The sequence below is a fragment of the Aspergillus vadensis genome (assembly GCF_003184925.1).
Source record: "Aspergillus vadensis CBS 113365 unplaced genomic scaffold BO88scaffold_8, whole genome shotgun sequence".
Taxonomy (NCBI): Eukaryota; Fungi; Ascomycota; class Eurotiomycetes; order Eurotiales; family Aspergillaceae; genus Aspergillus; species Aspergillus vadensis.
Genome location: NW_020292046.1, coordinates 116,901 through 143,929, shown reverse-complemented (window position 1 = coordinate 143,929; position 27,029 = coordinate 116,901). Strand labels below are relative to the sequence as shown.

The following is a 27,029-nucleotide window of genomic DNA, read 5'->3' as shown; positions in this document are numbered from 1 at the left end:
AACTAGGCTGAGGTGGATAGATACATCGACCATTTTTGCAATTTCGCCTGGAGGTCGGTGGAGTTGAACAGAGCCCGGACCTAGGAACAGTCGCGGCTTGTTGGTTCCCACAGTTTGGGTTTCCGATCCCTGCACAAAACGAAGCGGTGTATGACTAGGAAACGCAAACTGTTAGGCTGATGATCTCCACTGTGAATGACGTCCCCTCAGACACTAGGACTATCAGGAGAGTTAATTACAGGGGCCACTACGTATGCGAACTGTGGCAAGTCCTAAAGCTAATCAGAACCCTAAAGCCAGCACGGGCCCAAATCTGGCCGGACTATGGATGCACGATCGCGATCAGGTGCTGTCAAATCAAGGAACAGAGCTGGCTTGATTTGGTCTGGGATGACACCAGAGCTCCTGCCCGTCCGTGCGATGGTTCAAGCTGACTGGATGACAGCGCGCGGGTGCGGTGAAATTTGTCAGTCACACTGCAGCAGATGATGCACGAGCGGAAGCACAGTTCGCAGCATGATGGGCTGGTTGCATAATGTTGCATCCCGCGACATAAGGACGACCCCAATAGTGCAGGGATTGTCAACAATCAGCGTCCATCCAGCCGAGGGACTAGGGCAGGCTAGGATGAACTCCCGCCCCAGTAACCGGGTTCCCGGCCCAGGAACCTGGATCGCGCCCTCGGGAGTGGATGATCGATCGCTGATCAGCTTTTCTTACAGAGACAGCTAAGCAGTGGACAACCCCTCTTTGTTTTGTTTTTCCTCTATATTTGTTTTTTCCTCCTCGGCTTTGTTCGCTCCCTAGCCTTGGGGTTGGGACTTTTGGGGAAGGAATGCGAGGCCCGACGTCCTCTCAGGCTGACAAATGCCCACCCTCCCTAAAATAGAGTGTCACAGCAAAATTGGCTGGGGATGCTGGCTCCACCGACAAAAAGACGATGTACCCGTGCAGAAAGCCATGTCCGAGTACTCGTGTTCAACCTTCCTCGATGGCCTGTTTCTGACCTGTCTACTGGAGTGGGGCCTTAAGAATATGGCTGTCGCACACTTCAGCCCCGGTCTCGACGGGGCATCTCCGGTCTATAGTGAAAACAACCGACCCCTTGCACTGTCAGGAAGTACGGAATACGGCGGACAGTGAACTTGTCTCACGCCTGCACCGCCACCCGAGATGGCTTGGAATTGAATTCGTTAGTTTAGGTCGAGTCATTTATTGTCATACTAGCCGTAATGGCCGCCCTTCAAGTCGACGAACTGGCCCGTGCACCGGACTTCTGCAGCTGGTACTTTTCTCCTTTTGCGTCCATCAAAGCCCGGTACTTGGCCAGTGTGGACCGTGCGAATATCCGCAATACCGGAGCGAGGTGCTCGATTGACAAATTCTCCGCCTCACTCCTGCTCAAATTTCTTTTCTCCTAATATTACGCTCTATATGATTATGACTTCGATATTGTTTCTGGATCTGGAGTCGGTTTCACATACAATGATTGCCACTGGAGCTAGAAGATTCTCCAACACGGTAGCCCGATCATTGATCGATTCTGCTCTATCAATAGGTCCAAATTCCCATCCGATCGGAACGCCACGAGCTGAACTCGAGTGGGTCAAACCAAGCAGTACTTCTTACGATGTGACCTGTCTGACGGAGGCAAAAGTCCTCCGTGACTTGCCGGGAAGCGCCCTCTAGATATTGCCGCTGTTGAAAACTCACCTGGCACATAGTAATACCCGAATGGGCCCCGGCGCTAGGATAAAGGTATGTACCCATAACTTCCGTCCGTAGTGGAGCGACCTGGGCCGGGAGGTTGATCCGCCGGTAACATTGCAGGTTTGGGATTTAGTTGCCATGAGGTGCAGACTGAAGGCGTCAATGCTGTCAGTATCCATTGTGGTTGGCCTATCGACTGCTTTCACCTGCTTTCACCTGCTTTTAGCCGCTCACCGAATCTTACACAAGCACCCCTATCGACAATGCCGGCTATCCGATCCGCCACCCTAAGCCGGGGAGCTGGAAAAGAAATGACCAATATTGGGTCACCAGCGCATGATCTATCTAATCTCCCGCCTTTTTTTCCTGAAATAGTGCGATAATTCGTCACGATTGGCTGGTCCGTGTACCAAATAGCAGCCGGGAGTTTGACGTAAGGCGGAATTGTTGAGGGATCGACGGTCTAGCCAAACTAATCACCCTATAGCTCTCATCAATGGACATTCAGGAGAGATAAGCACCTTTGTGTGTGTGTGGTCAAGAGTCCGATTCAACTAGCTAAGGCAGAAGCGCAGTTCCTCCCCGATGCTTGGGCCATAATAGTAACATCGATAAAAAAGCAACAACCAACACTTGACACTACAGGGTAGAATGACTGGACCGGGGAGTAAACAATGATCTACGCGGGTGTCACCACGGCCGGTATCCATACTGTTGGTATGGCCCTGCAGTTGTTCATTCAATCTGTCGCCTCACTCCATACTTATGTGGTACTAGCACCAGGACTAGCGACAATATCATTTGGACCCGAGACTGCGACACTGCGATCGCAAACGTGTCGGACAAATTCATAGCTTGGTCGATCGTATTGCACACCACACTCAGACTTCTAGTTAGATGTCGATACGCTTGCCTCACTTGACGGCGATAAGCACGGACCTGGAGTCTATTTTGCGGCCAGTCTAGACCAGACACCAATCGGATTCCACATACAGGTCTCTACCCAGGTTCCTGGAACGGATCCGTATGGCTTAATATCGCAACAGTGGCCGGAATACTCGATACACCATCCGGTAGGAGCGCCTGATTGAAACATTGGCTCTAGTAGCAGACCCCGAGGAGGGGTCGCTTCTTTGTTGCTATGTTGGGCACATCTGTGTGGTCAGACCAGACGATCTTACCTAGCGATCTCGGTGTCGGACAGACAGCTAGTGGGAGCCATAGCTTCATACATAAAGCACACACACGTACATACATACATACTTACCGACATACTGACTCTGGAGGAGCTTGGGCCAGCCGGAGCGGTGGCCATCTTACGGGGTCTGACGGACATTTAGCATTTAGTACTTTCGGAGTGGCGTTGTGGCGCTGGTCCAGGAACAGGGTAATCGGGAGGCCCCAACCCAGCGGTACTGCGCATCTATTTAGCGGGAAAACCTCTTACTGAGTGTGTCTAAAACAATGGGTGGAGCAGCCCGGATTACGACAAAGTTCTGCATATGCGCCAGGATTCATTGAACTTTCATCAGGAGGAGGGGAGCAAAGCCCGTGCGAAAGTGACCTCAGGCTATTGAAAGCCATTGCCACAGATAGATTGGGCGTCCCGTAATGGGAGGAGGTTCGTCAGCTGGACCACAAAAAGTAAAAGCCTGGGGAGAATAGTCGGAAAAGATACGGCTGGACCACCTTCAACCTCTGCCCCGTGCGACGTGATTCATGCGGCGATGCGTCTGCTACTGCTATTGTGTCATGATGATCTAGGGCCTCGCCCGACAATCTGCATCCGGAACTATTGGAAAAGCATCGACACAAAGTCCCAGATTGAAGTGTCCTGCAATTATCCTTGCCTTGGAGACCTGGCGGATGCGACCGGCCTGCCAGGCTTGCTTTTTCCAGGAGTCCGGGTACGGGCATCATTGCGCGATTGCCATCCTTGCTGATTGATCGACTGCTTGAATTATTGGATATTTCCAGTTTTGGGTTGGTTTTCTGTTCCGCGGAAAGTGCTATATAATCCCTTAACCTGCATGTTGTTTCACCGCTGCTACATCTTTGCATCTCACGCATTCCCATACCACCCAACTATAGCATAGTCTTCTGTATCTACTCACATTTACTCACATTTACTACTTTTTATGTTAAAAGATGACTGCCGACCAGTCCAAGGTCCTCTCCCTAGTGGAGACCATCAAGCAGACAGCATTGCAGGACCAAGGTGCATGCCGCTCTGCACAGTCGCATTTCCAGCTGCTCGGCTTGATCGACGAGCTGCGTCTTGCAGTTGAGACACCAACGGAGACGGTACTGCGCTTGATCTACCAGGTAAGTTGCTTCTTCCCCTTCCGCTCAGGTGATTATCGCCTAACGTGCATGCAGCCACCGCAAAATGCAGCCCTCCGCACCGTTATGGATCTGGGTATCTTCCCATTGTTGGTGGAGCAAAGCAAGCGCGGGATGTCGGCTACAGAGCTGGCAGCACAAACTGGTGCTGAGCGCGGATTAATTGGTAAGATGATCGCCAAAATCTACACGGTCCCTGCTCATACCTATAGTCCGTCTGATGCGAGTCATGACCGCACTGGGCTTGTGCGCAAACCCAGAATCCGAAATATACATTGCGACCGACAAGACAGTTGCACTCACTCAGCCGATCGGAAGAGATGGCATTCCTTGCATGTAAGTCGCTAAATTGATTACCTGCACTATTGCATGCAATATTAACGGCATAGATACGACTTGACGCTTCCGACCCTCGCTAAACTTCCTGACTATTTTCGGGAACACCGCTACATCTCCCCAAAGGAGTATGCCCGTTCACCCATGCAATGGGCAGTCGGGAAAAGCCAGTTTGAATGGCTTGCGCAGAACAAGCACCGCCAATCGCTCTTCAACTCGTACATGTCTAGTCGTCGTCATGGCAAGCCGAGCTGGTTTGACGTGTATCCCGTCGAGCGATTGACGAATGATGCCGTGCATCACCAGGAGGCTGCTTTCCTCGTCGATGTAGGCGGTAACCAGGGCCATGATCTGGTGAAGTTTGAGGATGCACACCCCGAGGTCCCTGGCCGGCTCGTCCTACAAGATCTGCCCAAGGTGGTGTCTCGCTGTCCTGGGGGAAGAATCGAAGGAATGGGGTACAGCTTTTTGGACCCACAACCTATCAAGGGTATGCAATATCTCTCACGGACCTTCAATCGTTTCAATATCAAAGCTAACATACACACAGGCGCCAGAGCATACTACTTCCGCGCCATCTTTCATGACTGGCCAGACCACATCTGCCGCAAGATTTTGGTCAACACCATTTCTGCCATGGATCCTGAGTACTCCCGCATCATCATTTCTGACTTTGTTCTACCGGACACGAACGCCCCGCTCCTGCAATCATCGTTGGACATCCAGATGATGAGCATCGGATCGGGTGTGGAGCGCTCTGAACGCCAGTGGCGCGAGCTGCTCGACGAAGCGGGATTGGAAATCACCGGCATTTGGAACAGTAACCCGGGGATGGAGTCTGTGATTGAAGCCGTACCCAAGCGAAGCCAACGCTGTTCCAGTCCTTGATGGCGTAACCTTGATACCTCGTTTAATTTCTTCGGCGTTGGATCTATCATATTGTCTGTGCGCGTTCTGGTTTGAGTTTCGCTTAGTTTCTTAGATATCCCAGTGGTGGCTAGCTGTTTCGTTTCTGGTTTAGATAATATAATGTGATACGAAGTCATCAATCCCTTGCTTGAAACGTCTCATATTGAACCTTTCTTAGAGTCACCGCGTCACAGCTGACAGCTGAACGCCATGACTGCTTGCCTATTTCCCGGCCGTGTGTATATGTCATGCAATAATGACTGAACCCCTTGCTGATAAATAACCTTTATCTATATTTTTGTCTTCGATGATATCTGCAGCTACTACAGCTGCAGAACCCCGTTAGGTGACAATCTCGCATAATTGCATACGCAGTTACTTATGTTATAGAAAATGCAAGAAGCAAAAGTTTATCTATTTTTACACATACGTACTAGTATATCCCTTGCCCCTCCATTCCCCTCATCTCGCTAGTATACTCGACAGCTTGCGTCATAGATTTATCCTATATCCCGCATGCGTGCATGCATGCATGCATATATAGATTCGTTTATTTCCTGCACGATTGCCGTTTCAGATGCACGGGATGGAGAGGGAGGGAATTGGCGTGCTGTGTCATATTGTTCGCTAACTTTATGCTGTGTATAGGTGGTTTAGGATTGTGATGGTGGGTGGTGGTTGTGGTTTCACCGCTAGTATAGAGTTTCTTTGTATGATATACTTAGTTCATTATTTGTTGGTAGTGGGTGTGTGACTACTAGAAGTTTATGGTAGGCTGAGATATATAAGTAGTCAAGAGAGTTGGGATTCAGGCTGTCACAGTTACACAGATGCAGTGTGCTCTGAAGTTCTTTGTGTGTTGTTCAGTTGTTCTGTCTGTAGATATATATTATGTGTTGTATATTTTGATCCTTGCCCATACTACAGAACCAAGTACTTATCAAGCCGACGGCTACCGACCGACAAGATGAATAGAAGATGAACAAGAGTAAGAAGGTAATACCCCTTCCAACTCCACTACACATACTGAGAGCTAACCATCACTCACTGGTTTAGTAGTTTACTGTAGGAACCATTTCTGCCACCCTGTCTGAAGGCGGTCAAAAAACGTACAGATTGTGAGCTCAGTTTTTCGGAGCTGTACGAAAAATATATCCGTCTATAGCCGTCTATATCCGCACTTTTCGTTGCGAGGTCGAGAGAGTTCTGCCGCTTTGGGCGGTAAGAAGAGCGGTCGGGGTGGGCAGTAAGGTGACTTGCTATCGCCGCGCAATCGATTGAAGGCTGTCTAATGGACAGCGGTCGCCTACATACATTGGCATAATTGACCAAGAATAAACCTGTTTACTTGAGTTTCTCTAACTGTATCAGATAATGAGATATAAACCCACGGGTTTTCACTCTACTTTTGGTTACCCCTTGGACCTGGTTATCTGAACCATGGATCATGGTCCTGGCCTAAGGCGTGCCTGGTTTCTTGGGGTTGGTTCTATCTATTCGGTCATGTCCGTGGATTGACTTCGTGGCTATGCTGTTGTTCTTGCTTTTATTTTTTACCTTGGGATTTGTGTAATATCACGGAGAGCTTTGATGGTTGGTTTGGTATCTTTCTGGTTTACGAACGCTTTCTTCTGGTGTCCTGGTTAGTCGGGTATGGTACGGTAGTGGTACCTTCTAAGCTTTGAGCCTTGTGGTTAATTCTATTCCTTAAGCTGGGGCTGGTGGTGATTGGCTGGTTGGTGGCTCCGTGTGTTCCTTGTTTTCCTGCTGTTGTTGCTGCTTGTTGTTTAGGTTGTCGTTCGGTAAGGCGAATCCTGAGCAAGACGAGGTAGGTCGGTAGGTAGTGTTTCCCTCTCATAGAGCTATATCCATCTCCCCAGGGATCCATTATCAGGTGACAATCACCGATGTAGTTCCCTGGCGTCATCTCCAACCATAACTTAGTGTACTGCTGACTTGCTCCCTGTCTTTCCCACCCCGTGAAAACATGCTCCAAAGTCGAATTTCGGCAACAATACTCTGCTATGGCTTTACTGCTGTTAGTATCCTGAGTAACCTATATGATTACGTACATCCTCTTGGGCAGTAAATATCTGCACCCTATGATGGTTCATTCGGCCTGTTCTCGACGGTTTCAGAGCGATCCGTAATCAGCATGCCTATTTTGTACGTTGCGGCGCAGGGGTGATTGACCCCATGTCAAAAGTAAGACATCTCGGAGCCTCTGGGTATCTTGGAGGGGCAGTGTTGGTAGGTATAGCCTATTTGTTTACTTTGTCCGGTCAGTTAGATAGTGACCCGACGTCTGTTGTCTCTGTAGTAAATGTTGAGGCAATAGGGTAGATAGGCGGGGGTAACACACCATATCCACACCAGACTCCAGGCCATGATTCTGCAATCTGGTGGCATAGCCTTTGCAGCTAACAGGCTTAATGTCCTCTGGTGAATGCGACACGCCAAAGAACGTAGGATGAGGTATCATTGTTGAAATTGAGATGCTAGAAGAAAGGGCCGCTTGAAGTCATGGTATGAAGGTATTCTATAAGATCGCTGGTAGGAAGAACACTGTGACAACGCCCACACCAACGCTAGTAAAATCAGCAGCAAATTTGTAGATATCCATTGTGCAATCGGGAGTGCTTGGTGATCCTTAGGGATGGAGGTAGAGAAGGGGAGAGGTGAGATCATCGAGGACCGGTGGGTGTTTGCACTGTTTGGTCGTTTGGCGGAGGCTCTCCTCTTGATGCCTGAGGAGTCAACACCATCCTCCTCCCCTTCTCTCTCTCTCGCGCTCTCTCTCTCTCTCCTCTACTCCTACTCTATGCTTTTAGCTTCCATCATCACATTAGGATATGTTACTGCATCAAAGCAGTATACCTTGATCCATTTAAAATGGAAAGTAACAGACTTAATAGCCATATCGCCACAATGACTGTCTCAGCGACCGGCAACGTGTCTAGCCTGAGTTGCTTCAACCGATTATCCTTGGTTATCACGAGCAGCTGATTGCGAGGACGAATGATACCCAGTAAAAAATGATCGACCGGCTCGTCCCACTCGATTCATGGCATCCATTCTTTGGTCCAGTCGCTAAAGTGGAGCAAAACTAGCCAACTCAAACTGAGCTTATCACCTGGAACAATAGCATTGGGCAGCTACACTCTCTACTACACTTAATGGGAAGCGGACCATTAGCACACAGCGTTTTGGGGACAATCAGACATTCCATATCAATGTCTTTATCAGGGGTGATACTTGTCGACCTCCCTTAATAGCCGACAGGATGACATTTGAGTGTCATTTGACAGCTACAGCTACAGGAGGCATATTCCCTAGCACATGCGCATGCAGAGTAATACCCCAATATATATAAGAAAACACTGAGAAGAGTGGTTGCGAATTAAGGTCGTCCTTCCGATGTCTAGCTGATGCTGACTTGAAGCATGATCAAAGTAATTTCGACGGCTCGAAAGTAGACTGTCTCCTTCGCCACGACTGCGCCATATAACCATACTTCTGAGACAGACAAGACCGGGCACCTCTTCCCGGGAAGGCTCGGCTGCCCTGTCGTGATATCACTACACAGACGGTTGACCTGATTACGCACTTGCACCGGAAGGCGGCCTTGTGCAGATGCAAGGCAGAGTGGCGTTGGCCGACCTTGCCAATGCGAGTAGGCCAAGAGCTGAAGCCATCCTTTCAGAGTTCTCTAAAAGGGCAAATCAGGGCTTTCGTGAATCCATAGAGGCAATTTGAAGCAGTTGACTGGGTGACTTGGTGAGTCCGGAGACCCCCGTAGAAGCAGGATACTCGGCACACGAGTTGCCTTTCTGGTCAACAATGGGTCGCTAAAACTGCCGATTGGGTTCTGCAATGAACATCGATGCATGCATATATTGTCTATAAAAATGCAGTATCACATCATATTCTGTGATTGGTCATATTCTGCTTACTGGACGCCTGAAGATCACCAACCAGGCTCGAACACGAATTGCGCCACGATGCTGACCATGTGTCTTAGTGGTGATCTAGGCTTATATCAGACTGATTGGACTTCAGCCTTTCTTGCGATGAAAGGTGATTGGATGTCTATCTCGAGATTGACTCAAACTCAAGTGACCCCAGAGGGCCCGGTAAGGCATCGTCCGAGCACGAACTACAGCAAACTCTTGCCATTCGTCTGTCGATCAGCTGAATTCATACATGAAGCTGACTTCATGGTTCACAACGAGCTAAGCCCTGCATATGCGGTGAGTCAATCAGCCATCCTGCCAGGCTATTGTTATCCCCACAGGATCGGCAGTGCCCCGACACTGCCAACTCTCTGGACACCTCAGCTGATGGTGGGAGCAGAGCTGTCAGGCAATGTTGGCCCTTTTAAGCTCAACGTCGCCCAATCTCGGCACTGGTCCTTTGAGACTCCAAGCTGCTACGAACTAGAACAAAATGAGTCTCGACCCATGCAACTGCTTGTGCCCGCCAGACCGTCCGACGCGAGAGCTGGTTCTCTGTTTCGATGGAACAGGGAACACGTTCCGCGTGGATGGCGGGGATAGCAACATTCTCAAGATCTTCCGCATGCTAGACCGCAAGAAAGAAAATCGATGTGAGTTACCTTGATAACTGTACTGGACACTGGCTGACGTGATTAGACTGCTACTACCAGCGTATGTTGCCTCACTTGGGTGGTATTATCAATTATTGACATAATGACAGCCGGTATTGGAGAGGACATCAGGCCTGGGACCTTCGCCAACGCGGCTGTCCGTCCCTTTAGCAACATTGCCCCAAACGCGATCATCGATGAAGCGCTCGCGACCTCGTTCGCCCAGCATGTCATCTATGGATACCGTTTCCTCGCTCGCCGCTGGATTCCCGGGTCGCATATCTACCTGTTTGGGTTCTCGCGTGGGGCCTACACGGCACGGTTCCTCAACGAGATGCTTGACTTTATTGGATTAATTTCAGCCGATAACGAGGAGATCATGCCACTTGTCTGGGAAGCGTTTACATCGTACAAGTTTGCCAACAGCGGCAAGGAATCTGAACAGGCCGAGTACTTTCTCCGCATGTGCCGCGACACGATGTGTCGATCCGTGGGCCGCGTGCATTTCCTTGGGCTGTTTGATACAGTCAACAGCGTGGCCAAGTTCAACATCTACGATGATCATAGAGACATGCGAATCCAGCCGAAACCGCGAATCATGCGACATGCAGTTAGCATTGATGAACGTCGAATCAAATTCCAACCAGTGCTGTTCGAGAAGCTACGGGCGCATGGGAGGATCGGCCGGGTGAGTACATGGGCTGAGCGGGCGGACATTGAGTTCTGGGGTAGCGACTTGACGGCGTCTCCAGAGACGGAGTTCGAGGAGGTTTACTTTGCTGGCGACCATAGCGATGTTGGTGGTGGATGGCCACGTGAGTTGGGCCGAGACTATGTAGCCAGCCAAATCCCCCTGATGTGGATGGTCGAGGAATCCATCGAGGCCGGGCTTACCTACGAGCCTGAACAGTTACACAAGCTCGGCTGCTTTGACTTTAGAAGGCAGGAGCACAGCAACCCAGAAGTGATACACCAGGCTGAGCGAGCTATCCTGCATGATTCCCTCCATTATGACTCGGGCAAGGCTCTAGAGACGTTATTCTGGCGAGTGCTCGAGTGTCTGCCCATCAAGCGCGCCAAAGTGGCTCCAGATGGAAGGGTGCAATCGACACGATGGCATGTCGGGGGGTTGCGACGGCCGCTGCCACAAGGGGCCAAGCTACACTACAGCGTGATTGAGCGGCTCAAGCGGGACCCGGACTATCGGCCCTACAATCTCGGGGTTGGAAATATGGCGGAGGTGGAGGAAGTCATCGAGGGATGGAGGCATATCGTGCACGATAAGGATAGCGGCCATGATAAGGAGATCGAGGAGGCGGAAGAGGTACCCGGGGACGAACGGACTCGGCGGCGCCGGACGTTATGCGAGTATTATGTTTGGAAGAGGGAGGCTGTGGATGGGAGGCCGCGAATGAGACGGTCGGACTTGTGCTGCTGATGCTGATGATTATGTACGATAGACGATTGCAAGCGTTTTTATGTTGTTAGATAGTATATTAGTTGTTTATACATTAACTTGCTTTACTTGATGACACCCTAGGATGACAACCAAGAGCTCATGCATTTCGAAGCTGATGACTTCGGAGCTGTTCAAACTTCAGGGGTTGCTTTTCTTTATCCCCTTTGATTCCATAAAGAAATAGGAGACAAAGTGTGGGCAGTCTCGAGGCTAGTAACTGGATGGGAGATGTTATATTAACAAAATATATTTCGTATTTTACTTTATTTCATTTTTCTTTGTCGCGCGAGGTGAGCGCTGCATGATTCCAGTAGGGAGCACCAGGACTACCCAACAATGAAAATATATAATCAAACTAGATGTCTTGAATATACATCTAACTTATTGTTGCTCATCTGGACAGTTCTGATGAATTCGGCGGTGAAAGCCGAGATAGCATCTACGTGTTGTGTGTTATGCTATACATAAATTGCTCAACAAAGCATGGTAGAACGAAAAGATACACTATATCCTGAATGCTGAAGATGATGGGTAGTAGTCCCAATTTATTCCCTGAGGACATTATGAGCATTAACAAAGTATCTTGGGTGTACCAGCGCGACCTTGGTGCCTTATTCATGCCTGAGGAATAAATGAGACGGGGTTCAGTCCAACATCCGGGCAGTCGCCCATTGAAAGTAACAGCATGTTCCCCGATCGGTGATTGGATATCTTGTCCCATCTGATACTAGATCGTGATTTAGTACTGTCAAACAGTCCTGACTCACCACTGACATGTGATAGGATGTCCGTCTAAGGTTGCCCAGATGGATGATGTCGCTCCGAGGATTTCACGCCACCTGCAAGAATCCCAGCTCGTGTCACGCAAATCCCGGAATTGTCGTGGCCAGTCAGTCTAATTGCCAAACGAGCTGCCCGGTGACTGACTAAACCCTAGCTTCGTTCTCACATCCTCTCGGATGACCCGAGAGGGAACTGCAGAGACGAGCCAAGAGGCCAAGCTCGCTCATTCCGGGGTAGCGAAAGGCGGGGTAACTAGGACCCAAGCGAAGTCAGTCCGGGGGGATTCTGTTGTTTTGTTGGTCTTGGGGCTGCAGCAGATTCGAGGGCTTCTCGGATATCCCGACACCGGGTCTTCCAAGGGATCCAAGTTACTCCGCAGGATCTACCCTGTGATGATGACCTACATAATTGCCGGTCCTATGCCAGCTGTTACTGAGCTCCAGTGAAGTACTCCCTTCCCCTATTCCTTTGCCCTTTTACCATCATCACCATGGAAGACGACAAAGCCAGCTTTGGCCATATTGATCACGCCGCGGAGGAGCATGGCCTCCCGGATCCCTCCAATGAAAAAGAAACCATGACTCCGGCCCCTAATGATCCTCAGGTACGATCGTGATCGCCTTCCGCTACGCCGAACTCACCCTGTGTACTTGCTAACATCTCAGAACTGGTCCACCGCTGCCAAACTCACCACTTACCTGACCATCTGCTTCTACACCTTCCTCGCCAATGTCAACAGCAGCAACTTCACCGTCGCAACCAAGGCCATTATTGCTGAATTCCACGTCTCTCAAACCCAAGCCGGCGAGCTCGTCTGCTTCAATGTCTTCCTCTTCGGCGTCGGCAACATCTTCTGGGTCCCACTGATGCGCGTCATCGGCAAACGCCCCGTCTATCTCATCTCCATGCTCTTCCTCTCCATGATGAATGTCTGGTCATCTCGCGCCACCAGCTACGGCGAGCTGCTTGCCTCACGCATCATCTCCGGTTTCGCCGCAGCCGCAGCCGATGCCACCGTCCCAGCCGTGGTGAGCGACATGGTCGCTCCGCACGAACGCGGCCACTATCTGATGATATTCCATCTTGCCTTGACCGGCGGCCTTTTCCTCGGACCCCTCATCAACGCATACCTGGTACAGGACGAGAACTGGCGCTGGATGTGTTACTTCCTCGCTATAGCAGTTGGGGCGGTCTTCGTGGTGGCTATCTTCACCGTTCGCGAAACAACTTATCTCAGGAGACATGCCACTTCCCAGAAGACGAGATACTGGGATTGGCTTTCCGTCACACGGGGATACAACCCGGATGCATCGTTCCTCCAAACTGTATGGGACATTCTCCGTAACGCGATGTATCCTCAACTCCTATGGTCGTCCTTCACCATCGGTATTTCAGTAGGATGGTAAGCCCCATCCCCTATGCTCTCTTCCCCAAACCCAAGCTAATGAGTACAGGAACATCGTCGTCCAACTCACCGCATCCCGCACCTTCACAGCCCCGCCCTATAACTGGCCCGCAGGTAGTATCGGCCTCCTCTCCCTTTCCGGCTTCATCGGCGCCCTATTAGCCTTCTACCTGGGTGGACGTCTCATCGACATCCTCTCCACATATTATACCCGACGACGCGGGGGCCAACGACTCCCCGAGTACCGACTCCCCGCCATCATCATCCCCGGCACGATCGGACCCGCGGGGATCCTCATCTTCGGACTGTGTGTGGCGAATCAGACACACTGGGCTGGCGCGGCGGTGGGATACGCCATGCAAGCGTTTGGAGTGGCAGCTATTTCTAATGTGGCGGTCACGTATTCGTTGGATTGTTATAAGCCGGTGAGTTTACCCCCTTGCATGGTGGCGTTGGATAGTGCGTGGTTGGCGGGAGAACATGAACATGAACGTGAACATAAACATGCTAACATTTTTGGTGTTTCTCTGCTTCAGATCACGGGCGAAGCACTGGTGATTATTTTTGTGATTCGGAATACGATCGGTATGTTGTTGTCGCTGTATGCGGCGGATTGGATCGCGAAACAGGGCGCCGCAAAGGTGTTTGGAGAAATGACAGCGATTCAGGGGGCGAGTATATTGCTGGCGGTGCCGTTGTTTCTTTGGGGCGCTGGACTACGCGAGGTGACGGGGCGGTATGGGCCCATGAAACGGTTTGTCGGAGTGTCTTAGATTCATTTCTCGGTAGTTGATGCTATGAATAATGATCTTGTCCTTCGCTTAGTAGATACTAGATAGTGATTAGACCACGGCATTTGAAATAAGATGATGACGCAGAAAGTCACTCCGCCAAGTGTCCACTCTGTATCTCTGGTCTGGGCAGATAGGGTAGACCGGGTATCGCCGCGGAAATGTCATCCAGAAGAGACACTTGTAGGGTTCGGTTTAGTGGAGGTTATCTAGTTGGGGAACTATCTATTCCGGACCAGATTTCCTTTCCGTGCTTTCAAAGTCTATTATATTAGGTGCCAGTAGTCTCCACACGGGGTGACCATTTTCCCATTTTCAAATAAATATGAAGCTATCGCCAATGTAAGTTCAATGTGCCCCCCATCTTTGATCCTACAAATTCACACCCGCACTATTTAAAATCAATTCTTCAGGAACAGCAGGGGGAGGGTGATAATCAATCCATGTGCGCGCCCGAAGGATCACCCAGGGATAAGTGTTAAACTTTTTTGCACAACCGAGCAACCGACTATGATCCACTTCACTGCTTGGTTGGTGCGGAACTAATGTTTAGTGCGTTGTGGCACTTTTGCCTCGCAAGCTATGGAGTAGACAATCATCATGGTGATTCGAGGAAGACAACTTTGTAATTTCAATTAATATAATTATCTAAATGGTCTAGCTAAATAAATCGTGGGCTGGGCTATACTGAGTTGTTGGCTAGTTCGGGGCACTTGTCTCGTATTCGACGGGGCAGATGGCAATAAAACCCTCCCCGGCATTGGCTCGGTTGCCGAGATGATGGGTGCCAGGCCCATGGGTCTGGGTCTGGTAAGTTGCTTCCTTGTCATAATGACTGGTGTCAAACAAAAATAATAATAATGTGTTCTGTTATAGACATTAAGTGTCTTTGGAAGAGGTGGCGAGGGAGTAGTACAGCTAGGGGCAAACCAACCCCTATCATGGACGATCACTCATCCTTTGCGGGAGGATATGCTCTGTTCAGTGTTCACGCGCCTCGGTTATCTGGTTGACTCCACCCCGAGGGAACATGCTACTGCCAGTCTAGCAAGTAGTGTCATGGTGAACCTGGCCCTGCAAGTGTTAACCTGTGTGTATGGAGTACCCACGAGGAAGTGGATAGAATGAAGCACGATGCCCAGCGTGTACCTGGAGGGCCTGAGCGCCATGAAATCACGATCGCACACAATCACGCAGTCACTCAGTCACACCAAATGGAAATAATAATGGAAACTCTGATCAATCCAGCTAACTATACTTGTTTGAGACGTCGCTCCGCGCCATTCTGATCATCCACCATTCCCAGACAGGCATCATGATTGCTTCTTCCCAATGGTGGATGTGGACACCAAACAGCACTGGAATCATCATTCCCTGCATCGAAGCCCTTCCTTCAATGATGATCAAATCTTGTTTCCTGCTCTAGACGACTTCTCCCCCTCTTCTCCTCCACCTTTCCGACCCTCTCCGTCCGGATTGCGCGACTGCCAGACTCCAAAAGTCAAACCGAATCCAGACACCCGCCAATCGCCCTGCCCAAGACTTTAAGGTTTCCGTCCGTCGTTCGGGGATAATGCACCTTCAAACCGCGTCCCAGATTTGAGGTCAGCTCAGTTCAGCTCCCTAATGCAATGCCACCCTACATATAGTAATCAGCATCTCCACCAGGATCAGTCCGTGCTATTCTGAGTCGAGCTGTTGGGGTTATTTGAGCCGCTCCCCTCGCCGTCCTGGCCCCGGAGTGATCTGGGCTGTTGCTTTTGCTGCTGTTGCTGCTGTTGCTGCGCTACCATGAGTAGCTCTGCTTTGCAATATGGCGAATAGCACCATTATCCCGGCCATGGAGCCGCCTCCTGGCCAGGTTTCCAACTTCGTCGATCCGCCCTACTGCGGCGCCAAGTTTGTCGTGGTGAATTGTGTGTTTCTCCCCATAGCGCTGATAGCGCTGATAGTGCGCACCTGGACGCGTGTGGTTGTTGTGCGCAGTGTATCCTGGGATGACTGTAAGTGCTACAGAGGGGTGCGCAGGACGAAGTATGCAAACAATCAAGCTAACTGAACACTAGACTTGATGATCTTCGCAGCGGTACGGATGATCTGATTTTTGGCCCAGTGTACTAGATACACGTAGCTGACCCCATAGCAGATCTTGTCGACGGTTATGACTGGAGTCACTCTGAAGAGTAAGTGATCCATTGATAGCCATGAACGGTGTCGGGCCCCGCTGACCAACAGTGCTCGATTTTGGCTTGGGCAAGCATATGTGGGACGTGCCCATGGATCATCTGACCCCTTGGTTTCTTAAGGTATCCTTCCTTGTTTGTCTGTTGACTGGTCCGGATGAAGCTTACCCTACCTACAGTTCAACGTCGTCGCGGCCATCATCTACTGCGCGGGGACAGGGTTCACCAAAGTCTCCGTCTGCGTTTTCTACCTGCGCATCTTCCCCAGTCATGGCTTCCGCTTAGCCGTGTGGTCGATCGTTTTCATCGCGGTGGGCTACAATGTGGCCAGTGTGCTGGCCAATGTGTTTAGCTGTTCGCCGATCGCGGCAGCGTGGGACTTGAAATTGCCGGCGAACTGCATGAACAGGCCGGTGTTTTATTTTGCCAATGCGGGACTGGGAATTTTTACTGATTTTGCGACGGTGTTGGTGCCGATGTATGTCATCTCTCTGTGGGGTTCATGATATAGATGCTGACGAGGGATAGTCCGTGGTTGCGGCGATTGCAGATGCCGGCGCGACAAAAGGTCGCTGTCGGGTCTATGCTGGCGATGGGCTGCTCGTAAGTCTTAATTGGGATTTACCCTAGTTGAAGTTGGGATCTAACAATGACAGGGTCGGTATCGTGAGTTGTATCCGACTGGCAAGTCTATATGTTCTAATGAACAGCACCGACCTAACCTGTACGTCGCTCTTATCCACCTACCCTATCAGCGCAGCTAACAGATCAGGGGCCACAACCAACGCCTTGTTATGGTGCACAATTGAATTAAACTTGGGTATCACCGGTGGCTGCATGACAGCCATGCGCCCGTTTGTGCGACGATACTTCCCCAGGCTGCTGGGCCTGTCGTCCTACGCATACGGCCAATCAGGATCACGAAAGTATGGCCATCCATTGAATTCGATTCCGCGCGACCAGCCCGACTTCAATAACAACAGTCGGCAATACTCGACGCGATTGCAAGGGGGCACCGACAATGCAAGCGAGGAGCACATTCTGCCGGCCAAAGCGTGTGAAGGGGAAGACGGGATCCTCCGCACAGTGGAGTTCAACGTGGTAGACACCAGACATGCTGGAGCATAATTTCTTTCTAGTTTCCTTTGTATACACGAGTTATAGACATAATGCGACCGTTAAAGATCCATAATGTGAACAGGAAACCCTCTCATCCGATCTGGTCTGGTCTGGAATGATTGTCGGGAGCATCGGTGGAAAAGTTCTCCTAGTGTTGCGGACTAAAGCCTCACTAACCCTCACTAAACCACCACTAACGTCTCCACTACCCTCTTAACTAGTCTGCTCTCGGGAGTTTGCCCGAGACGAATTTCTCAGATTCCAGTCAGGAACCGCCGATTCCAGTTCCTCCCCGGTGGCGGCCAGCCATCCCCTCCCTCTCCCCATTCTGCACGGCATGTTCTTCTAATAATCCTTCCTTCCTCGGCTATCCGGCTCCCGTTGCCAAGGGCTTCTAGTCTGCTGTCCGGTGCATCTCCACCACCACTACTACCGCCAGGCACGTCAGCTACCAGCCTAGCTAGCTCTCCACACCGGCTGGGCCGCAGTTAAAGCTCCCTCTTCCCCTTCCTTTTGTTTTGCTTCTCTCCGCAGTGCCATTGTCAAGTAGCATACACCATGCGCATCGCCTCCCTTCTCCCTTTGACGGCGGCGGCCACTACGGCTGCCGCCACGGCCACCTCGGCTGGCTGTAAGACCCTCAACAAGTCTCTGTCCAGCGCAGTGTTTGCGCCTAGCTCCACTGTTTACCAGTATGAGGCGCAGAACTTCTGGTCCAACACCGAGATCATGTCGCCTGGATGCGTGTTCCGGCCCCAGTCGGCGGAGGAATTGAGCCAGGGTGTCAAGGCGCTGGTAGACGCTGAGGCGCAGTTTGCTGTGCGTGGTGGTGGACATATGGGAATCAGGGTATGTCACCATACATTCGGATCTAAAATATGTGCAGTGCTGATAGAATTACAGGGATCGAACAACATCGACAAGGGTGTCCTCATCGTCATGTCCAACCTGACGACCCTTGAACTGTCCGATGATCAGTCCGTTGTCTCGGTTGGCCCGGCCTACAGGTACCTATTTCCCCCGCTTTCAACAAACCATATTGAAAATAACCTAATCACAACAGATGGGGCGATGTCTACGACTACCTTGAAACATACGACCTCGCCGTAGCCGGAGGCCGTCTCGGCCCCGTCGGTGTCCCCGGCCTGCTGCTCGCCGGCGGCATTAACTTCTACGGCAACCAGGTTGGATTCGGCTGTGACACCGTCATCAACTACGAGGTCGTGCTTGCGAACGGCACCATCGTCCAGGCTAACGCCACCAGCCACAGCGATCTCTTCTGGGCGCTGAAGGGTGGAAGCAGCAACTTTGGTCTGGTGACTCGCTTCGACATGGAGACTATTCCGTCGACTAAGGTCTGGGCTGGAACGTACACTGTCTCGGCGGAGTACATTGATCAGTTTTTGGAGGTATACTCTCTACCCTTATTCCTACTGTTATTGTTACAGTGGAGAGGATACATGCTAACATGGTATACAGGCATCCGCCACCTATGCGGCCAACATCTCCGACCCCAAGACTCACATCGTCCCCGCCGTCGTGCCGGAGGGCAACACAAGCGTCGGATCGGTGATTATGTTCTACGACAGCGCCACGGAGAGCTACCCGGAGATCTTCAAGCCGTTCACCGACATTCCGGCCGTGAGCAGCACCCTGGGATTCAAGACCTTGGCGGAGTTTGCGGCTGAGACGGGAGCGCTGGTTACACCGCATATTAAGTACGCGCCACATCCGCCTCCACACTTTATTCCAACTACCTTATTAGCTACATGTATACTAATAAACATTGCAGTGACATCTTCGTCGCCGGTACCATCAAGGCAACCACCTACGATGACCTCTACCGCGGTATCAGCATCATCAACAGCACCTTCGCTGCCCAGCTGCCCTCTCTGTACGCGCAGATCCCCACCGCTAATATCTCCATCATCGAGCTCGATTGGCAGCCTATTGGTGCCTCGTGGCTCGAGGCCTCCGAGTCCCGTGGTGGAAATGCTCTTGGTCTGGATAAGGACCAGGTGTATCTCTGCTACGCTGAGGTCGTTGAGTGGATTGGCTCTGAGTATGATGAGATTGTTGGCGACTGGGTGGTCGAGACCACCTACAAGATCAACAATGCCACGCAGGAGGCGGGCCTGTATGACAGCTTCAACTACATGGGTGATGCGGCATGGTTCCAGGATATCTTTGATGGATATGGACAGGAGAACCTGGCCAAGTTGCAGACGATTGCCCAGAAGTATGATCCTCACAGTGTGTTCCAAGTGTTGATGCCGGGTGGATATAAGATTTTCTAGATCCTTCAATAAATAGATAGAGAGATAGTAGATGTCTGTTTATAGCACTATTTCTAGATACTATAATAATCCATCTTCACATTCATATCCATACCCAACCATCCCAACCACAAACAGAACCCTTCCCCATCCAAAATAAGTAGTACTACCATCCCACCACCCTAGATCAAATATAGAGAAAGCTGTTTAAGAAGAAGAAACCCCCGCAGCCTGGACCAAGAACTGCGCTGCCTCCTTCGCATCACTGCCATAAGTCAAGTGCGCCATGACATTGACACCATTCTCGCAAACGGGATCCCCACTAGCACAGAACTCCTTGACCTTACTGCTCGACAACTTACCCACGCTCTCCATCTTCAACGGATCACCGAACAACACCGCACCAGACAACTGGTCCGCGCTGAGCTGGTTCGCGGCGTAATGCACCACCATCGAACCCTGCGAGTATCCACCCAAGACGACCTTGGTGTTGGGGCACTGCTGCAGCGCTTCCTTCACGTACGAGGCCATGGTAGGACCACCCGAGGAGCCGAGGGAGACGTTGCCCTATACCATTATCATCTTCATTAATATCCTCTTCTTCTACATATCATTCATGAAAAGTGAAGGGAAGGAAAAGGGAATGCTCACCTCCCAATCAGCAGGATAATTCACACCCTGCACGGTGACCTGATTCCCAGTCAGGGAGGCCAATTCGCTCGCGACCTCCGGACCGACGACGGTTCCCATGTTGCCGATCTCGGTGGTGCCGCGGGCGAAAATGAAGGTGAGTTTCTTGCAGCTACCGCTGTGTTGGGTCACGCCGTTCTCGGTGGATGAGCCTTTTCTTTTCATTAGCTTACTGTATATACTCATTACTCTTGAAGGTGGGGAAATCATACCGCTCCCACTGCTGGAGAACATGCTCAGCAGGCTGCTGAGCCCATCACTGCTACTGCTGCTGCTGTCGCTAGTACCGCTGGTACTGCCCGTAGTGCTGGAAGTGGATGACGACGGGAACAGCGAGGCCAGAGCACTGAGGCCGCTGGATCCGGTGGTCGTTTCTGATCCAGTGCCGGTACTTCCAGTCGAGCCGGAGGTCAGGGCGGACAGGCCGGAGGTCAACGAGGAGAGGTCGAATTGACGGGCCTGGAGGGTGGAGGTGGGGGCGCCTAGGGCCGTGGCGAGGAGGGAGAGAGTGATGAAGGATTTCATTTTGGTTGTGTTTATGTATATAGATGATTTGGGGGTGTATGTATAACGAGTGTATGGAGCGCTGCTCAACGAGTGACTGAGGATGGGAGGAAGGATGGGATGAGATGGGCGGTGCACTGCACTTGCTGGATAGGAGAAACTTGGACTTGAAGCTGGTTTATATACATGGCAGTGGTGTTTTCTGCGACATTGGTCATTTACCAAAGATTGATCATTTTTGGGTCGGTTAGGGAATGCCAAATTGAACTGGATCGACTGATCACCCCCGTGTGGAGTCTGTCGGTTTCACCATACCAGGGCTGTTCCTTCCGGGTTCATGGGTATCTGTTCTACTCCGTAGTCTAATCTAGTCTAGCATAGAGTATAACAAAGTCTATTAAGGTTAAATTAGGGACAAAGAACAGGAACAGGAATCAGGAGTCACATCTGAAACCCCACTAATTCTAGTCTTTCCAGAATTTCTCCCAGAAAACCCCGAATTGCATCTTTTGGTTGGTTCTCGGTCTCATCCTGCGACAAATTCTGCGGTATCATATGCAGGAACCGTTATGTGTCGACCATCCTTGGTGGTAGTTAGGCTGGTGAGGCTAGGCATCGGTCAAGCACGGGGCAAACCAGGGTCTGTCGCCGATAGATTAATTTGCTGGGGTGGTAATCAATCTGCGTCCAGGCGGGCGCCGCGCGGGTTTTATTTTAGTCTAGCGCGGGTTCGCGGATGGCTTTTAGGGCTGCCCATTTTTGAGTCTTTCTTGGCTTCGGAAGACGGGGTTGGCCTATGTCGGGATAGGTGTTCTGTTTCTCTTAAACCCGATTCTCTGTTTAACGATGGAACTGAGAGGGTAGAGGTAATAAGTATGAGAATACGGGATTAATGCTAGTTTTTATGATGTTCCTGCTGCTGCTATGCGGTTCGACAATTGTCTGGAAGTACGGTAATGGATAAACTTCGGCCTCGGTCAACTGAACCCTTCCCTTCCCTTTCCTTCTGAAACAAACGAACCCGATCATCAGACCAAGGCACACCAACTTACTTCCTGCATTGCCTCGGCTCACGAGGTTGGCCGGCTGAGTCGGATGAATGCTCACGGATGATTATTGGCGGGTGTGCTGGTTGAATATCGGCTGTGGAATGTTTACCCGTCAGTGTCGGGCACAAGATACTGTCAGGGTTAGAGTGCAGCGGGGCCAGGTGATCCGTCACATATACTAGTCCAGAAGGTCCTTGTAGTCTAGATCCCCAGAGATGAAATGATTGTTTCGTATGGCTGATTCAATCGGGTGGTGTAGGTAGGCTGTGATTTATCGTGGACGTGTCAGGGTGCGGGTAGACTTTGGTGACAGTGTATATGGGATGGGGCTGGAAGTATATTGTCAAACAAATCATTAGGTAGACTGATTGAAGGATCTGGAGGGATGGTCATTTGTCTTGATGCCGGTTTCGATGGTTTTTTATCTACGGTGAGATCTAGTGCGTGTGTTCACGACGACGAGGCTAGAACATTCATTCTCCTCTTGTATTAAAAAGGACTTTTGTATGCTAAAATTCAGAGTACTCTATGATTAAGCGCGACAGGTATATGGGGTTTGCAGACAGTCTATGGGCACACTGATAGTCTTGAGGAATGAAAAAACCCGAAATATAAAGGATGGAATGATCGGCATGCGTATTAGGGGGAACCAAGGATTATCAGAAGTAGGGTCACCAGAGGAGCGATATGGAAAGAGAGAGAGAAAAGAGAAGAGAGGAAAGAGAAGAGAGGAAACAAAATGGCAAACTCACTCTACCAAACGGCATCCACCCAGAGGTACATCCTGCTCACCAAGTAGTGCGTTCTGCGACCGGGCCGTGAATCTAACAATGGCCTGTCTCTCCGAGTATCTGACTTCCCACGTAATCTGCACTTTCACGCTGTACTCATCACCTACGCGCATAGGCAAGAGAGGTTCAACCCCTGTAGGTGGAAACTGAGTGGTGGCATCCGTTCGGATTCTATGGTTTCATTTGCGATATCAGCGAGACGCGCGCAGACCAAATACGATGTTCAGAGACGGGCAAAAAGAAAGCTCAAAATACTCACCACCATATTAGCATCAGGAAACTCGGCTGTATGTCGAAGAAGATTTATGATGGTTATGGGCGCATTTCCAGCACGATAATGGATGTCGAAAAAAAGCTCATTCTGGTGCTGACTTTCAACTGCGTGGCCCTGGAGATTCGATCACGGAGATGTCAGTCTGGATTGAGATCATCTTGCTCGGGCGAGATGAAGCAAATCAACACAAACCTTGCGAATTATCCAGTGCGGGGAGGATTGCTCTCGGTTGATGCTCCCCTCACGGATGATAGCCCCCTCCGCAGCTTGCAGACCGTAGCTTGCGTCAAAATACAGGCGGGGGATCGCCCTGCCGAGTATCCCTCGACGAGTCGCTCCTCAGGACACTGATCTTGGCCTATATAACAGTTAGCTCACAGTCTGGCATCAATGGGTGTATTCAAACTTGCTCGTATAAGTCCAATCGATGTAGGGTAACCGTATGCTGCAATCTCTGTCGTATCTGCTCGACCAAGTACGGTACCCGACTCCCACCACCCGTGAGGAAGACATCCTGGTAAAAGAACTGTCAGCTTGTACTATTTGATAGTTGGTAGGTGCAGGAAAGCATACCGAGACTTGTGGCTCTAGTGGGCGCGGTGGAACGATGTTGGCCGTTATCAGGTCGATAATATCGACCACCCTGGAGTTCAGGGAATTCTTCAGCACATCTGGGGGAACGGTGATTACGCCGGTCTCATCAGTCGGGATGGGATCCTCCTCAGTGCCATGGAATCGGTACTTGAGGTCACATATTCTATCCAGGAGGGCCTCGTTCAGCGGCCTAACGAGCCCAAAGATGTGTGGGGGCAGCTCCTTCATGTGTTGACGGATCGCAGCATCCAATGCTGCGACGCCGGAATTAACCCCTGAAAAGTGTTAGCTACTGCCTTGAAATGTCAAACTGGCTTCAAAGACGATACATACCTGACGATCTTCCCAGTGGTTCGTACACGGTATTTGACCCGGTCCCCTGAATATGAAAAGCACCGACATCCTTCCGGCAGTCGAGTCAGTTTGTAGCCGACGAAAATAGCCAATGACATCCCCGTAGGGGCTCGGGCACTTACGGTGGTTCCTCCACCGACGTCGCATACTAGAATAAGGTCATCTTCCTTCTTCACGAGTCAACGCCAGTTAGCTGATCGGCCATGTGGAGGGGAAAGAAACTAGGGTGGTGGGGTTTGGCAGGCTTTTCACTGACCGCTTCAGATCCCCTCTGATGTATGAAATATAGAGCAGCAGCTTCTGCTTCGGTAAGGAAAAAAAGGTTGTCAGCTTCTTTGGACCCGAAGCCTGCGTCTCGCACTGCTTTGGCAAAAACCCTCTGGTTGTCGGCAGACCAGCTAGCTGGCTGGCTAAACCAAAAATCGGTCCCGAGTTCGGCCGAACGACGTGGAGAGACAATCAGATTCTGTATCTCTGTATAGAGTTGACGAAGATAGTCGGAAACAAGCTGCTCGGATGAAACACCGTCTGGCAATGCTGGATTCGGGGTCTCGCGCAGGATGGGGTGCTCCTGGTCGTAGAGGAATAATTTGAGCCACTTGAAGACCGGATCCTTTCTGTTTCGTGCATCTTGGCCCCATGTTACACTCCTGTCTTGAAGGTATGCCAGCATGGTTGGAAAAATATGCTTGCGTTCGATGACCAAGGACCTGATGATGTCGGGCGTGCTAGATCGCCTTTGGTTCCAGAAAGCATACGACACACCTATATTCGATGTGTGATTCGTTAAAAGAGGGATATTCATCATCTGTGATTTTGAAGAGGGTCTTACAGGTTTTTTCCGTTCCAAAATCAACCCCAACAATCAGTTTTTTTCTGACTGAAGGTGATTGCATGGCCAAGATGATTGAGTTTGAAAGAGTCTTCAACTATGGTGGGATGCAGACAGGACAATTGAAGGGAATTCCGTGGTATGACGTGAATAGAGATGAATGCTGAATGGGAGATATATAGAATCAATGAAGGCTAATCATAAAATCTTGGACAGGGCCTTGCAAAACGGTCAATGAAAGGAGAGAGGAAGGTTAGGGAGGAGCAATAAAGAGAGACGGGATCCGGGCCGGGCAGCTGCAATGGTTCACAAATCATAAGCAGCCATTGAACCCTAAATTTAGCAGGATACGAGTAAAGGATGAAGAGCGGATGACTGCAGGGCCACCTTTCAGCCCCCCAGAACAAAGCGGCCTGTCTTCCCGTTATTTACCAGAGCCTATCCCTTCAGTGTGTCTCCCCACGATTCTCCCTCACTTGACCTCAAACGCTTCTCCCTTCCTAGATTCATTTCGTGTCCACAATTCATCCATCGTTAACAAGCATACTATGGTGTGTACTAGAGCTCACACAAGAGTCATGGAACAAACGCAAGCGCAGCCTTCGTCCTCCAACCTTAAAAGCTCCCCTGAGCAAAGCTCTCCACCTGGTCCAGCCGAATGTCTCACGAACGCAGACGAGGCCCCAAATCCTGCGGCCTCTCTGTCAGAGGAGGAGGACAATGTTTCAGAAACGGAGCATTCAGCAGTCCTCTCAAGGAAGGAAGAACACGCCCATGGGGTCCAAGAAATGGAACGTCTCGTCAACGCGGGTGGTCAGAGATGGGTAATTGACTTCCAAGAGATTGGGGAACGTTTTGGAAGATTTGCCATGTGTGTTGTTGGATGGATGTGTAATTGGGTGATTGCGGATGTTGGGGCAATATCAAGAAAAGAAATGAACATTGTCATTGGTGCCCTAAAGGGGTATTGTGTCCAGGAAGACTGGACAGTTCTCCAAGGGTTGCTACCACCTCGTCGAAGTCTTGCCGACCACTTCGCTGAGGCCCTGATCCATAAGGCGATCATGGAAAATGTTTTCTCAAACTCGTTTCAGTATCTTGATGGGAAAACAAGTTCTAAGGATCAAGCCGAAGACAAACGCTTTGCCTCGAAGCTTCAGTACCTCTACAAACGGTTCTTCGATAGTGAGTTGTCCCTTAACACAGAACTTGGTAGATGGGACTGACTGATATGTGTTCAGCCAACCCAAACCTCGCAACGCTATGGAAAGAGCAAACCCATCGACTGGCCAACTCAACAGACTCTGTCAAAGCACCAGGCGACCTGAGCTTTGGGCGGGACAATGCCAAGCGTCTTCTAGCCTGCGCGCCATGCCTGGCTGATGAGATGCTGGCCAGTGAGCCAATCGGTCTACTCCTGAAAAAGCGCCTGGGCCGGAATCAGGTGGCTAAGCGGAGAAAAGAGCTTATTGAGATCTTTGAAGCTTCCCTAGGTCTCATGAAGGATTGTGAAACGCGGGTGGGGGGTCACTTCAAGATAAAGCGATTGTCGGAGCTAGGACCGTTGTACCAATGCGGTAGCTCCTACATGATCTTTCACCTCTCCAATGGTGATATTGTAGATGAGATGGACTTTGAGGGTCGTAAAATACTGCTGGTCGCACGGCCAACTATCATGTACACTGATAGTGCACCCAGCGGGCCAGATCCCTCCTGCAAGTCCGTGACCGCTATTATTTCTAAGGCTAGTGTTGTGCTGGATAAAGGGGATGAGGCCAAGAAAAGTACCACAGCCAAAAGAAGGATCATCATGCGAGCTACATGTTTTGAGGAGGGGGACGTCTATGTGAACACGTCGGAGATGTTCTGATTATTGGTGACGAATCTGGCTTTTTCCTTTTTCTTTCCAGTTTTCCTTTCCTTCTCTTCATGCTGGGTTCCATGGATGTTAATACAAACAGAATAAAATCATCCCTGTTGTTTTACAATTCATTCCACTCACCATCATTGAAAGAGTAGCC

The 27,029-nt window shown here is 50.5% G+C and overlaps 11 protein-coding genes across 11 annotated transcripts; 7 read left to right on the top strand and 4 right to left on the bottom strand.

Annotated features, from left to right (window-relative positions):
* Positions 1 to 3,284: 3,284 nt before the first annotated feature.
* Positions 3,285 to 4,046, bottom strand: BO88DRAFT_257822 (uncharacterized protein). Its single transcript, XM_025702258.1, has one exon. It carries the CDS (start codon positions 3,784 to 3,786, stop codon positions 3,337 to 3,339), a length of 450 nt encoding a protein of 149 aa, XP_025563992.1. The 5' UTR covers positions 3,787 to 4,046; the 3' UTR covers positions 3,285 to 3,336.
* On the top strand, positions 3,859 to 5,277 carry BO88DRAFT_424477 (S-adenosyl-L-methionine-dependent methyltransferase; the record flags this gene model as incomplete). The annotated part of the gene is made up of 5 exons (XM_025708738.1): positions 3,859 to 4,035; positions 4,090 to 4,219; positions 4,266 to 4,389; positions 4,443 to 4,879; positions 4,940 to 5,277. The coding sequence occupies 5 exons, from the start codon at positions 3,859 to 3,861 to the stop codon at positions 5,275 to 5,277; spliced, it is 1,206 nt and encodes a 401-aa protein (XP_025563991.1).
* Positions 5,278 to 6,913: 1,636 nt separating this feature from the next.
* Positions 6,914 to 7,941, bottom strand: BO88DRAFT_434422 (uncharacterized protein; the record flags this gene model as incomplete). Its single annotated transcript, XM_025709481.1, has 4 exons — positions 7,661 to 7,941; positions 7,469 to 7,559; positions 7,371 to 7,417; positions 6,914 to 7,345 (listed from the first exon to the last, which is right to left on the bottom strand). Exons 1-4 carry the CDS (start codon positions 7,778 to 7,780, stop codon positions 6,914 to 6,916), a joined length of 690 nt encoding a protein of 229 aa, XP_025563990.1. The 5' UTR covers positions 7,781 to 7,941.
* Positions 7,942 to 9,348: 1,407 nt separating this feature from the next.
* On the top strand, positions 9,349 to 11,375 carry BO88DRAFT_257753 (sporulation associated protein). Its single transcript, XM_025702257.1, has 4 exons — positions 9,349 to 9,548; positions 9,652 to 9,904; positions 9,951 to 9,965; positions 10,015 to 11,375. The coding sequence occupies exons 2-4, from the start codon at positions 9,745 to 9,747 to the stop codon at positions 11,340 to 11,342; spliced, it is 1,503 nt and encodes a 500-aa protein (XP_025563989.1). The 5' UTR covers positions 9,349 to 9,548; positions 9,652 to 9,744; the 3' UTR covers positions 11,343 to 11,375.
* A 1,205-nt stretch (positions 11,376 to 12,580) lies between these two features.
* Positions 12,581 to 14,439, top strand: BO88DRAFT_403822 (MFS general substrate transporter). Its single transcript, XM_025706456.1, has 4 exons — positions 12,581 to 12,750; positions 12,812 to 13,548; positions 13,601 to 13,976; positions 14,088 to 14,439. The coding sequence occupies exons 1-4, from the start codon at positions 12,637 to 12,639 to the stop codon at positions 14,322 to 14,324; spliced, it is 1,464 nt and encodes a 487-aa protein (XP_025563988.1). The 5' UTR covers positions 12,581 to 12,636; the 3' UTR covers positions 14,325 to 14,439.
* A 618-nt stretch (positions 14,440 to 15,057) lies between these two features.
* On the top strand, positions 15,058 to 15,572 carry BO88DRAFT_257622 (uncharacterized protein). The gene is made up of 2 exons (XM_025702256.1): positions 15,058 to 15,152; positions 15,219 to 15,572. Exons 1-2 carry the CDS (start codon positions 15,120 to 15,122, stop codon positions 15,468 to 15,470), a joined length of 285 nt encoding a protein of 94 aa, XP_025563987.1. The 5' UTR covers positions 15,058 to 15,119; the 3' UTR covers positions 15,471 to 15,572.
* A 338-nt stretch (positions 15,573 to 15,910) lies between these two features.
* Positions 15,911 to 17,877, top strand: BO88DRAFT_403819 (uncharacterized protein). Its single transcript, XM_025706455.1, has 8 exons — positions 15,911 to 16,345; positions 16,409 to 16,428; positions 16,489 to 16,525; positions 16,578 to 16,648; positions 16,705 to 17,003; positions 17,054 to 17,128; positions 17,182 to 17,249; positions 17,298 to 17,877. The coding sequence occupies exons 1-8, from the start codon at positions 16,156 to 16,158 to the stop codon at positions 17,651 to 17,653; spliced, it is 1,116 nt and encodes a 371-aa protein (XP_025563986.1). The 5' UTR covers positions 15,911 to 16,155; the 3' UTR covers positions 17,654 to 17,877.
* A 308-nt stretch (positions 17,878 to 18,185) lies between these two features.
* On the top strand, positions 18,186 to 20,008 carry BO88DRAFT_442940 (FAD-binding oxidoreductase). Its single transcript, XM_025709994.1, has 5 exons — positions 18,186 to 18,493; positions 18,548 to 18,651; positions 18,708 to 19,053; positions 19,124 to 19,362; positions 19,437 to 20,008. Exons 1-5 carry the CDS (start codon positions 18,203 to 18,205, stop codon positions 19,939 to 19,941), a joined length of 1,485 nt encoding a protein of 494 aa, XP_025563985.1. The 5' UTR covers positions 18,186 to 18,202; the 3' UTR covers positions 19,942 to 20,008.
* Position 20,009: 1 nt separating this feature from the next.
* Positions 20,010 to 21,250, bottom strand: BO88DRAFT_363061 (carbohydrate esterase family 5 protein). Its single transcript, XM_025703937.1, has 3 exons — positions 20,823 to 21,250; positions 20,572 to 20,762; positions 20,010 to 20,487 (listed from the first exon to the last, which is right to left on the bottom strand). The coding sequence occupies exons 1-3, from the start codon at positions 21,133 to 21,135 to the stop codon at positions 20,128 to 20,130; spliced, it is 864 nt and encodes a 287-aa protein (XP_025563984.1). The 5' UTR covers positions 21,136 to 21,250; the 3' UTR covers positions 20,010 to 20,127.
* A 1,661-nt stretch (positions 21,251 to 22,911) lies between these two features.
* Positions 22,912 to 24,984, bottom strand: BO88DRAFT_480367 (Hsp70 family protein; the record flags this gene model as incomplete). The annotated part of the gene is made up of 10 exons (XM_025712142.1): positions 22,912 to 23,057; positions 23,102 to 23,125; positions 23,210 to 23,342; positions 23,421 to 23,566; positions 23,718 to 23,742; positions 23,802 to 24,097; positions 24,156 to 24,225; positions 24,299 to 24,346; positions 24,433 to 24,806; positions 24,942 to 24,984. 10 exons carry the CDS (start codon positions 24,982 to 24,984, stop codon positions 22,912 to 22,914), a joined length of 1,305 nt encoding a protein of 434 aa, XP_025563983.1.
* Positions 24,985 to 25,586: 602 nt separating this feature from the next.
* BO88DRAFT_337877 (uncharacterized protein) lies at positions 25,587 to 26,878 on the top strand (the record flags this gene model as incomplete). Its single annotated transcript, XM_025702961.1, has 3 exons — positions 25,587 to 25,919; positions 25,986 to 26,193; positions 26,250 to 26,878. The coding sequence occupies 3 exons, from the start codon at positions 25,587 to 25,589 to the stop codon at positions 26,876 to 26,878; spliced, it is 1,170 nt and encodes a 389-aa protein (XP_025563982.1).
* Between the last annotated feature and the right edge of the window lie 151 nt (positions 26,879 to 27,029).

Bases quoted from the DNA above. Each gene is read 5' to 3' on its own strand.
- BO88DRAFT_257622 (XM_025702256.1), top strand. From the start codon at position 15,120: ATGATGGGTGCCAGGCCCATGGGTCTGGGTCTG. The intron at 15,153-15,218 runs GTAAGTTGCTTC...GTTCTGTTATAG, and splicing joins GGCCCATGGGTCTGGGTCTG to ACATTAAGTGTCTTTGGAAG.
- BO88DRAFT_403819 (XM_025706455.1), top strand. From the start codon at position 16,156: ATGGCGAATAGCACCATTATCCCGGCCATGGAGCCGCCTCCTGGCCAG. The intron at 16,526-16,577 runs GTAAGTGATCCA...GCTGACCAACAG, and splicing joins GACTGGAGTCACTCTGAAGA to TGCTCGATTTTGGCTTGGGC. The intron at 17,129-17,181 runs GTAAGTCTTAAT...TAACAATGACAG, and splicing joins ATGCTGGCGATGGGCTGCTC to GGTCGGTATCGTGAGTTGTA.
- BO88DRAFT_403822 (XM_025706456.1), top strand. From the start codon at position 12,637: ATGGAAGACGACAAAGCCAGCTTTGGCCATATTGATCACGCCGCGGAG. The intron at 12,751-12,811 runs GTACGATCGTGA...CTAACATCTCAG, and splicing joins CGGCCCCTAATGATCCTCAG to AACTGGTCCACCGCTGCCAA. The intron at 13,549-13,600 runs GTAAGCCCCATC...TAATGAGTACAG, and splicing joins ATCGGTATTTCAGTAGGATG to GAACATCGTCGTCCAACTCA.
- BO88DRAFT_363061 (XM_025703937.1), bottom strand. From the start codon at position 21,135: ATGAAATCCTTCATCACTCTCTCCCTCCTCGCCACGGCCCTAGGCGCC. The intron at 20,763-20,822 runs GTATGATTTCCC...TGAAAAGAAAAG, and splicing joins GTTCTCCAGCAGTGGGAGCG to GCTCATCCACCGAGAACGGC. The intron at 20,488-20,571 runs GTGAGCATTCCC...ATAATGGTATAG, and splicing joins ATTATCCTGCTGATTGGGAG to GGCAACGTCTCCCTCGGCTC.
- BO88DRAFT_257753 (XM_025702257.1), top strand. From the start codon at position 9,745: ATGAGTCTCGACCCATGCAACTGCTTGTGCCCGCCAGACCGTCCGACG.
- BO88DRAFT_257822 (XM_025702258.1), bottom strand. From the start codon at position 3,786: ATGGGAATGCGTGAGATGCAAAGATGTAGCAGCGGTGAAACAACATGC.
- BO88DRAFT_442940 (XM_025709994.1), top strand. From the start codon at position 18,203: ATGCGCATCGCCTCCCTTCTCCCTTTGACGGCGGCGGCCACTACGGCT. The intron at 18,652-18,707 runs GTACCTATTTCC...TAATCACAACAG, and splicing joins TCGGTTGGCCCGGCCTACAG to ATGGGGCGATGTCTACGACT. The intron at 19,054-19,123 runs GTATACTCTCTA...CATGGTATACAG, and splicing joins ACATTGATCAGTTTTTGGAG to GCATCCGCCACCTATGCGGC.